General features: G+C 42.2%; 1 protein-coding gene across 1 annotated transcript; it reads left to right on the top strand.

Annotated features, from left to right (window-relative positions):
- The first annotated feature begins 2,528 nt into the window (after window positions 1-2,528).
- Window positions 2,529-9,858, top strand: LOC115132456 (V-type proton ATPase subunit S1-like). Its single transcript, XM_065020838.1, has 10 exons — window positions 2,529-2,698; window positions 2,961-3,087; window positions 4,462-4,547; window positions 4,735-4,915; window positions 5,030-5,075; window positions 5,196-5,281; window positions 5,459-5,703; window positions 8,090-8,143; window positions 8,365-8,596; window positions 8,805-9,858. The coding sequence occupies exons 1-10, from the start codon at window positions 2,574-2,576 to the stop codon at window positions 9,018-9,020; spliced, it is 1,398 nt and encodes a 465-aa protein (XP_064876910.1). The 5' UTR covers window positions 2,529-2,573; the 3' UTR covers window positions 9,021-9,858.
- Window positions 9,859-11,628: the final 1,770 nt, after the last annotated feature.

The raw sequence follows: 11,628 nt of genomic DNA, 5'->3' as shown, positions 1-11,628 counted from the left end.
ATCCAACTAGGAAGTGCCTCTTATTTTGAAAGGTCCCTGTTCCATTGCATGCCTTCCCTCCATTTAAAGGAATATCAACCAGATTCCTCTCCCTATGGCTTCCACATGGTGTGAACAGTCTTTAGACATAGTTTCAGCCTTTTATTCTGAAAAATGAGCAAGAACGATCACATCGCGTCAGTGATGGCTGGGTGCCAGCAGAGTTTTGCATGCGCCAACAGCTTGGAGCAGACATTTTCTCTCTCTCTCCAATTGAAAAAGCTACGGTCCGGTTGAAATATTATTTATTATTTATTGTAAAAACAACCTGAGGATTGATTATAAAAACCGTTTGACATGTTTCTACGAACTTTATGGATACTATTTGGAATTTTCGTCTGCCCCTTCGTGACCGCTCGAGCCTGTGGATTTCTGAATAAAACGCGCCAACCAAATGGAGGTATTTTGGATATAAAAATAATCTTTATGGAATAAAAGGAACATTTATTATGTAACTGGGAGTCTTGTGAGTGCAAACATCCGAAGATCATCAAAGATAAGCGATTCATTTGATTGCTTTTGTGACTTTCGTGACCAATTTGCTATTTAATTTGCTGGTAGCTGTTTGTAATTTTTTGTCTGCTGAGAGAGATGTCCTTACATAAATGCTTGGTTTGCTTTAGCTGTAAAGCTTTTTTGAAATCTGCCACGCCAGGTGGATTCACAACAAGCTAAACTGTGTTTTGCTATATTGCACTTGTGATTTCATGAAAATTAAATATTTGTAGTAATTTAATTTGAATTTGGTGCTCTGCAATTCAGCGGATGTTGACGAAAATGATCCCGCTAACGGGATGGGTGCGCCAAGAAGTTAACGACACGTTTCCCAAAACAGTGTGCACAGTTCTTGAATGGCTTGAATCCCGCTAACGGGATCGATATGACAACAGCCAGTGAAAGCGCAGGGCACTAACCTTTGATGATCTTCATCAGATGACACTCATAGGACTTCATGTTGCACAATACATGTATGTTTTGTTTGATACATTTCATATTTATATACAAAAATCTGAGTTTACATTGGCGTGTTGTGTTCAGTAGTTCCAAAACATCCGGTGATTTTGCAGAGAGCCACATCAATTTACAGAAATACTCATAATAAACATTGATAAAAGATACAACTATTATGCATGGAATTATAGATACACTTCTCCTTAATGCAACCGCTGTCAGATTTCAAAAAAGCTTTACCGAAAAAGCACACCACGCAATAATCTGAGTACAGCACTCAGACAACAAATCAAGCCATACAGATATTCGCCATGTTGTGGAGTCAACAGAGGTTAGAAATAACATTATAAATATTCACTTACCTTTGACGATCTTCATCAGAATGCACTTCCAGGAATCCCAGTTCCACAATAAATGTTTGATTTGTTCGATAAAGTCCATCATTATTGTCAAAATTTCTCCTTTTTGGTTGCGCGTTTAGCCCAGTAATCCAAATTCATGACGCGCAGGCCAGACGAAAAGTCAAAAAGTTCTGTTACAGTTCGTAGAAACATATCAAACGAAGTATAGAATCAATCTTTAGCATGTTTTTAACATAAATCTTCAATAATGTTCCAACTGGAGAATTCCTTTGTCTTCAGAAATGTAATGGAACGAAAGGTAACTCTTACGTGAACGCACGTGACCAGCTCATGCCACTCTGCCAGACCACTGACTCATTCAGCTCCCCCTCCTTCACAGTAGAAGCATCAAACAAGGTTCTAAAGATTGTTGACATCTAGTGTAAGCCTTGGGAAGTGCAATTTGACCCCATAGACACTGTATATTCAATAGGCAAAGAGTTGAAAAACTACAAACCTCAGATTTCCCAAACCTCTGATTTTTTTCTCAGGGTTTTGCTTGCCATATGAGTTCTGTTATACACACAGACATCAACAGTTTTAGAAACTCCAGAGTGTTTTCTATCCAAATCGACTAATGATATGCACATATTAGCAACTGGGCCTGAGTAGCAGGCAGTTTACTCTGGGCACCTTATTCATCCAAGCTACTCAATACTGCCCCCAGCTATAAGAAGTTGTTATTAAACCTTTATTTAACTAGTCAAGTCAGTTAAGAACACATTCTTACTTTACAATGAAGGCCTATCCCAGTCAAACCCTGCCCTAACCTGGAAGACGCTGGGCCAGTTGTGCTCCGCCCTGTGGGACTCCCGATCACGGCCGGTTGTGATACAGCCAAGGATCGAACCAGGGTCTGTAGTGACGTTTCTAGCACTGAGATGCAGTGCCTTTAACCACGACACCACTCGGGAGCCCTATGGTGTACATATGGTACACTAACACACTGAGGTATAATAAAAACCATATGGTAACTGCCCTTTGGGTGACCATAATTACAACGTTTTTCAACTGGTCTTTCAGTCGAGTACCGGTTCCGTTGAATTCAACGTTGCACACCGTTCTGACATACTGAATGCAACCCAGGCTGCAATAAGCAGGAAGTGTTTCACGCACATGACAGTCAGCTGATTTAATGAAATCGTTTTACCAACGTGACTTGGACGGAAAAGCAAACTGGCGATGGCAGGATCTGAGTCGTCAAGTAAAATGCGTACTAAAATGGCCTTTATTGCTCTTTTATTCGCCTTATTTTCGACTGGAAGTTGTAGCAGTCAGGTACCACTTGTAATGTGGTCCAGTGAAGGGTAAATATGTATTATTAGTTTGAAAGCGAAGGGATTTTGAGCACTGTGATAACTCTATCATGCTACTGTAAGCTAACCAATCCAGCTGTATTGCATAGCTATACTCACTTTATAAGACAACGTTATAATGGTCAAAGCATTAACTCCCTTTTGGATATCGTTGGGTTATTATGCACTGCTAATCATTTCCGTGTTAGTTGTTGATTTGAGTAGTTAGATATACTGTTATTCTATCATTTTAAGATGTTGTACATCTTTCCAGGTACACCTTACCACAGCTGGTATCTCCCGCAGCTGGTCACATAATATCTCATGTCCAGCTGATGGCCTACCTAAACTCTGCTCTGGGATCTGCCCCACACAATATGCTGCTCTTCCTACAGGACAAGGTCAGGCCTGATATTAATCATATAATTGTATTCAGTTGTACCACGTACAATTGTCTACTACTTGGCAGACACTATTTAAAGCTGTGTCACATAGTATGCAATGACCATTATATACTGTAATGTCAAAGCTGAATACAGCCTACTGTGCTCTTGCTTTAAAATCAAATCAATTTTTATTTGTCAAATCAATTTTTATTCTTATACACAGTGGGGATCAGGAATATGTACATAAGGATATATGAATGAGTGATGGTACAGAGATGATTAATGTATATACATATGAGATGAGTATGTAGACAAAGTAAACAAAGTGGCATAGTTAAAGTGGCTAGTGACATAAGAATGCAGTCGATGATCTAGAAGTATATACATATGCATATGAGATGAATAATGTAGGGTAAGTAACATTATATAAGGTAGCATTGTTTAAAGTGGCTAGTGATATATTTACATCATTTTGTGTTTAGTGGTGGCTGTTTAATAGTCTGATGGCCTAGTTTTGATGCACCTGTACTGACCTCGCCTTCTGGATGATAGCAATTCCTGTAACATCGTGTCCTGGAGGGCAGGTAGTTTGCCCCCGGTGATGCCAACAATGCAGTAATAACCAACAAGTAATCTAACTAACAATTCCAAAACTACTGTCTTATACACACAAGTGTAGGGGGATAAAGATATATGAATGAGTGATGGTACAGAGCGGCATAGGCAAGATACAGTAGATTGTATCGAGTACAGTATATACATATGAGATGAGTATGTAAACAAAGTGGCATAGTTAAAGTGGCTAGTGATACATGTATTACATAAAGATGCAGTAGATGATATAGTCATTTAGGGACCAGTAGTGCAGAGCTTGTAGTGCAGAGCTTGGCCAAGCCAGCTACAGTATAGTAACCCACTTGTGATTCCCTGTCCTGGTGTTTCCCACTCTGGTGTCCTGTCCTGGTGTTTCCCACTCTGGTGTCCTGTCCTGGTGTTTCCCACTCTGGTGTCCTGTCCTGGTGTTTCCCACTCTGGTGTCCTGTCCTGGTGTTTCCCACTCTGGTGTCCTGTCCTGGTGTTTCCCACTCTGGTGTCCTGTCCTGGTGTTTCCCTCTCTGGTGTCCTGTCCTGGTGTTTCCCACTCTGGTGTCCTGTCCTGGTGTTTCCCTCTCTGGTGTGACAATGCGTCTCAGCCCCACTTCCTCCTTACTTCTTCCTATTCTCAGACTGACCTGTTTCTGCAGGCTGGAATTTCAGATATGTAGTAATAATGAGACTAGCCATGTAAATGGATTTTAGCTTGTTATATTGTACTGTTTTTAATTCATCTCAAACTCTGTGAAGCAGATGACACTGACATTGTTGTTGATATATGCATTTTCTACATAGATGAGCAAAGATGACTTCACAAGGTATGGAGGAGTTTTTGGAAACAAGCAAGACAGTGTCTTTCCTAACCTTGAGGTAAATATTCTGTCTTTTGAGGTGGGGCATGGTATTGAGATACTAATATGAAAAGGGCCATAAATCATCTCAGCGTAGGAGTGGGGAATAAGATCGCATGGACAGTGGGAATCTAATCCTACATCAGCACTCCTACTTTGTGAATTTAGACCCGGATGTATGTTGACAACTCATTTTGGCTCCATTTCTCTCTCCCAGTCTGCGTTCTTCGTCTTCACCGTTGGTGCTGCCTGCCCTGTCATGGCTAGGTGCTAGTGCGGTCCCAAGCCTGCTACAGGAGAAGCTGGGTGTTTCCCCACTCAGCGTAGACCCAGACACACTGGAGCATCTCCGCTTCAATGCCTCAGAAAACACTCTGCTGGTTATCAACTTGCCATATTTTCTGGGTAATACAATTAAACCAAATGTTTCTAGAGTGCAGGGTTCTGGAAAAATACTTTTTGATTGATTTGTTCACAATCCCACAGTAACTTGAACATGTATTGTATACTTATGTTCCAGTGCTTACCTGTCCTGTCAGGATGTCCTGCGTAACAATGGTACGTTTAAGTTTTGGCCATTTATTGTTCTTGTCAAAACCTTGTTATTATATGTATTGGTATGTATTCAAAAACTATTTCTTTGACTCAACAATGTGATGCATTTTTCTCTCTCCCTAGATGAGGTCATTGGTAAGGTTCTGAGCATCATGAAAGCCCAGAGTGTGCCCTACACTGCCATTTACACTGGACTCAAGCCCTCAAGAGTAAGAAACATAAAAATATTCTTAACAAATGCTTCTAATCTACACCATGTATCACCACTTTTTCAGAATTCACCTGACTTGAAATAAAGTGGCATGGTGTACTTTTTGTTATGTTCTATAGATCTTCTCAATATCGCTGTAGCTGTATTTTGATTGCGTTCTCTCCTTGCTCCCTAGGTGATTGAGGAGCCGTCCGTGATTGTCCAGTCTTCTATGAGCCGTTCCTTGCTGCAGGCAGTTGTGGATGAGGTCAAACCTCCTCTGATGTTCAATTCCACCAGAGGCCCTTGCATCATGCTCTGGGCCCAGAATCTAAACGTCAGCTTTAGTGACAAGGAATGGATTGATCTCGGTCCATCGACCTTTGCTTCTGGTGGCTCTGTGAGCACGTCTGGGTCCTTCTGTAATGAAACCAACTCACAGTGAGCCTGATACTCTCTTTTTACTATGACATGACACTTTTTGCTATGTATTACAGTATAGCAGCAGTATATTAACGTCATCGATACTACAGTATTGTGACATCATTGATACTGCAGTATAGTGACATCATTGATACTACAGTTTAGTATCAGTATAGTAACATAATTGATACTGCAGTATAGTAACATCATTGATACTGCAGTATAGTAGCAGTATAGTGACATCATTGCTACTACAGTATAGTGACATCATTGATACTACAGTTTACTAGCAGTATAGTAACATCATTGATACTACAGCATAGTAACATCATTGATACTGCAGCATAGTAACATCATTGATACTACAGCATAGTAACATCATTGATACTACAGCATAGTAACATCATTGATACTACAGCATAGTAACATCATTGATACTACAGCATAGTAACATCATTGATACTGCAGCATAGTAACATCATTGATACTGCAGCATAGTAACATCATTGATACTGCAGCATAGTAACATCATTGATACTGCAGCATAGTAACATCATTGATACTGCAGCATAGTAACATCATTGATACTGCAGCATAGTAACATCATTGATAAGCATAGTAACATCATTGATACTGCAGCATAGTAACATCATTGATACTGCAGCATAGTAACATCATTGATACTGCAGCATAGTAACATCATTGATACTGCAGCATAGTAACATCATTGATACTGCAGCATAGTAACATCATTGATACTGCAGCATAGTAACATCATTGATACTGCAGCATAGTAACATCATTGATACTGCAGTATAGTATCAGTATAGTAACACCATTGATACTGTGGTATAGTAACATCCTTGATACTGCAGTATAGTAGCAGTATAGTAACATTGATACTACAGTACATTTACATTTACATTTAAGTCATTTAGCAGACGCTCTTATCCAGAGCGACTTACAAATTGGTGCATTCACCTTATGACATCCAGTGGAACAGTAGTGCATCTAAATCTTTTAAGGGGGTGAGAGGGATTACTTTATCCTATCCTAGGTATTCCTTAAAGAGGTGGGGTTTCAGGTGTCTCCGGAAGGTGGTGATTGACTCCGCTGTCCTGGCGTCGTGAGGGAGTTTGTTCCACCATTGGGGGGCCAGAGCAGCGAACAGTTTTGACTGGGCTGAGCGGGAACTGTACTTCCTCAGTGGTAGGGAGGCGAGCAGGCCAGAGGTGGATGAACGCAGTGCCCTTGTTTGGGTGTAGGGCCTGATCAGAGCCTGGAGGTACTGAGGTGCCGTTCCCCTCACAGCTCCGTAGGCAAGCACCATGGTCTTGTAGCGGATGCGAGCTTCAACTGGAAGCCAGTGGAGAGAGCGGAGGAGCGGGGGTGACGTGAGAGAACTTGGGAAGGTTGAACACCAGACGGGCTGCGGCGTTCTGGATGAGTTGTAGGGGTTTAATGGCACAGGCAGGGAGCCCAGCCAACAGCGAGTTGCAGTAATCCCGACGGGAGATGACAAGTGCCTGGATTAGGACCTGCGCCGCTTCCTGTGTGAGGCAGGGTCGTACTCTGCGGATGTTGTAGAGCATGAACCTACAGGAACGGGCCACCGCCTTGATGTTAGTTGAGAACGACAGGGTGTTGTCCAGGATCACGCCAAGGTTCTTAGCGCTCTGGGAGGAGGACACAATGGAGTTGTCAACCGTGATGGCGAGATCATGGAACGGGCAGTCCTTCCCCGGGAGGAAGAGCAGCTCCGTCTTGCCGAGGTTCAGCTTGAGGTGGTGATCCGTCATCCACACTGATATGTCTGCCAGACATGCAGAGATGCGATTCGCCACCTGGTCATCAGAAGGGGGAAAGGAGAAGATTAATTGTGTGTCGTCTGCATAGCAATGATAGGAGAGACCATGTGAGGTTATGACAGAGCCAAGTGACTTGGTGTATAGCGAGAATAGGAGAGGGCCTAGAACAGAGCCCTGGGGGACATCAGTGGTGAGAGCACGTGGTGTGGAGACGGATTCTCGCCACGCCACCTGGTAGGAGCGACCTGTCAGGTAGGACGCAATCCAAGCGTGGGCCGCGCTGGAGATGCCCAACTCGGAGAGGGTGGAGAGGAGGATCTGATGGTTCACAGTATAGTAACATCATTGGTACTACAGTATAGTAGCAGAATAGTAACATTGATACTGCAATATAGTAACATTGATACTGCAATATAGTAACATCATTGATACCACAGTATTGTAGCAGTATAATAACATCATTGATTAGTTGCCTTATGTTACATGTGTTGCATATTTTAGCACTATCAAACTACCCAGTTGTGTGTTTACCACAATAGGGAATCAGAGCTCTGTGGTGGAGGATTTGGATATGAATCCTATTTTGTTTTTCTCAGGCTTGTCCTTGATTATGGGAGTTCTGTTTCACCTTACAATCCCTTCCGTCTCATGTAAGTATATAATGTTAACATTTAAAATCGTTTTTGTATTAATGAGATGCAAGTCAAATATCATAGCAGCTTATACCAAAAAAGTACACACCATCTGTTCCTATGACACCACCTGTCTCCTCTACCTTCTTTATTTATATTTTCAATGCATGAACAGTTAATTCCTGGACCTTCCCATTCCTATGTCAAGTGTGAGGTTACTAGAGTCTTATCATTTCCAGCTTCTCCATGAGCCAGCGGCGCTATCCTGTGTCTGCACGGAACTGGTTCACCCTGGACACTGTGGAATTGGTATTCAACACCCTAACAGCCACCTACAATGGCAGCCACAGAATCTATGCCCCGGCAGAGTACTCTTTCCACTGCCAGAATGTCAACAACTTCCGCAATGCACTTCTAGTGCCCCGCGCTCAGAATGCCACCCAGTGGAGAATCCTCTTCACTGACTTCCAGGTACGATTGCTTGAATTTCAGCCACGCAAAGAGCCTTTCAATAATCAGTGTTTAACTTCTAGAGGGTTTTGATCTTCTTAGAACAAAAAGGTTTATATTTTTTATGCATCCTTTATTTACCCAGGGAAGTCACATTGAGCTTGACATATTTTTCAAGTGAGCCCCTGCTCCACTGTTAATAATTTTGCCGGCATCTGTTTCCATCTAGATCCAAGGCTTCAGCATACTGAATGGGACAACAGATTTCTCTTATGCCAGTGACTGTGCTGGCTTCTTCACACCAGGGATCTGGATGGGCCTGATCACCTCTCTGCTGATGCTGTTGATCCTCACCTACGGCCTGCACATGATCATGCAGCTACGCTCCATGGACCGCTTTGACGACCCTAAAGGCCCCTCCATCTCAGTGCCTCAGTCGGAGTAATGAAGAAGAGACAATGCCCCCTAGACTGCTCCCAGACCTGTTCGTGCTGTCTTTCCTATTGTCATGTGACAATGTTCCCTCCACTTTGATTTGTTCAATAAATTCTATTGTTAGTTGCTTTAGCCACCTCCCCGTTCTGATTACCAGTTCAGCCATCCCATCCCCTTACCCTTTATTCTGTTTGTATTACACAAACAGTCATTTAACAGATGCTCTTGTCCAGAGCGACTAACAGGAGCAATTAGGGTTAAGTGCCTTGCTCAAGGGCACAGACAGATTTTTTGCCTAGTTGACTCTGGGATTTGAACCAGCTAACTTTCGGTTACTGGCGCAACACTCTTAACCTCGAGGCTACCTACCACCCAAGAGGGTACGTTCCTTTACCTCTCTTCATTTGCACTTGCCCAAAGAACTGTATAATGTACTGTAAATGCCTCCCTTTTCCCTTGATACCTAATCAGCTCACGCATGTGCCAATAAAAGGGGTTTGTTTGTACAGGAAAGCTTTTGATGCCAATTCAGTGACTGAAATATGATTGCAGCATTTTGTGGGACTGATTTTGGTTATTTCGCTTGCATTGTAAGTTTCTCAGCTGTGTAATTTAAAGACTAATGCAAGAATTGCCTGTAAATATTAAGTTGAATTTATGTGTGCAGACTTGACGTTTGTGGGCATTTGAGATTGCCTACCCTAAATTTTGCTGTTGGAAATGCATAGTAGGACGAAATGTGAGAAAAGAATGCTCTGCAAATTATGCTTTGTTTCAAAAGACCGTTTTACTCAATGCTGGCATTTTTTCATTGACATCTGTGAAATTGAAATAAAATGTCAAAACTATCAGTGACCCTCATGCCTCTATACATACAAAATAGTGCTAAAATCCAAGGCTTTGCCATTTTATCTTGACAGTGCATTCGGAAAGTAGTCAGACCCCTGGACCTTTTCCATGTTTTGTTACATCACAGCCTTGTTTACAAACATATTCAGACCCTTTACTCAGTACTTTGTTGAAGCACCTTTGGCAGCGATTACAGCCTAGAGTCTTCTTGGGTATAACGCTACAAGCTTGGCACACCTGTATTTGGGGAGTTTCTCCCATTCTTTACAGATCTGCTCAAACTGTCAGATTAGATGGGGAGCGTCACTGCGCAGATATTTTCAGGTCTCTCCAGAGATGTTCGATCGGGTTCAAGTCCGGGCTCTGGCTGAGCCACTCAAAGATATTCAGAGACTTGTCCTGAAGCCACTCCTGCGTTGTCTTGGCTGTGTGCTTAGGGTCGTTGTCCTGCTGGAAGGTGAACCTTTGCCCGAGTCTGAGGTCCTTAGCGCTCTGGAGTAGGTTTTCACCAAGGATCTCTCTATGTACTTTGCTCCATTCATCTTTCCCTCGATCCTGACTAGTCTCCCAGTCCCTGGGCGGCCAGCTCCAGGAAGTCTTGGTGGTTTCAAACATCTTCCATTTAAGAATGATGGAGGTCACTGTTCTTGAGGACCTTCAAATGTATCAGAAATGTTTTTGGTACCCTTCCCCAGATTTGTGCTTCGACACAATCCAATCAAGTTGCAGAAGAATTTCAAGGATGATCAATGGAAACAGGATGCACCTAAGCTCAATTTCACATCTCATAGCAAAGGGTATGAACACTTACATAGATAAGGTATCCATTTTTTGCCTTCAATAAAATCTAAAAATCCGTTTTTGCTTTGTCATTTGGGGGGGATTGTGTGTAGATTGATGAGGAAAACTATTTTATCAATTTTAGAATAATACTTAATACTTGCCAAATGCACTTTTGTAAAATATTGGCCTCTTACTCTATCCTTAAAATCCTACACCCTGCTTAATGTTTGGACAGTGGCCCGTTTGTCTCCCAAAAAACATTTTTTTTTGATTGTCATTATATACAGGAATATTGCATTATGGTCACATAATTAAATTGCAATATAAACATAAGTTAATTCTCGTTCATTGAACGTGGAGAACAGAGCAGCCAATCATGTCAACGTGAAGTTCCCAGCCAAGAATTTGCATCATTTATATGCATCCATTCACCTGGTTACCATTGTTACCCAATAAGAAGGTAAACAAAAGAAAGGAACAAGGCAGCGCAGGATGAAGGGACAATTATTAGCATCAGTCCACATTGCATGTCGCAGTGATTATCTATTTGCATCAATAAAAATGTCGGAGCTTATCGCTTAATTTATAGCTCCCCTGCGAAGCGCCGCATTAGGCAGCGACCAAGAGCGGAAGCCATTTCCGACCTGTGCACTGTGCACCTAACCGGCTGGGCAACGACCTGTCATTTCAGGGAGCCCCACACCTGACCCCAGCTGCTATGACAATCATGTTGTGAGTTTCTCAATCCTATACTGTCATGTTCTTTCAACAACCCTCTATCCACTATACCTGTTATACTGTTGTTTTCAAATAAACCAATTTGGTTGTTTTCAGCATTGTAATACCCAATGCATTGCAGAAGCTACTCAAACTGCCAGTTAAAATAATACAAAATACATTTAATTGTGAAGCGTTTCATGTTGGTCATTGTCCCATCAAGTTGCTACCATTCTGTATGATGTACAGAAGAGACCTGAGAGTGATGC

Source organism: Oncorhynchus nerka, linkage group LG7 (genome assembly GCF_034236695.1).
Source record: "Oncorhynchus nerka isolate Pitt River linkage group LG7, Oner_Uvic_2.0, whole genome shotgun sequence".
In the NCBI taxonomy this organism is placed as follows: Eukaryota; Metazoa; Chordata; class Actinopteri; order Salmoniformes; family Salmonidae; genus Oncorhynchus; species Oncorhynchus nerka.
The sequence above is the reverse complement of the archived record's forward strand: the minus strand, read 5'-3'. Positions and strand labels throughout refer to the sequence as shown.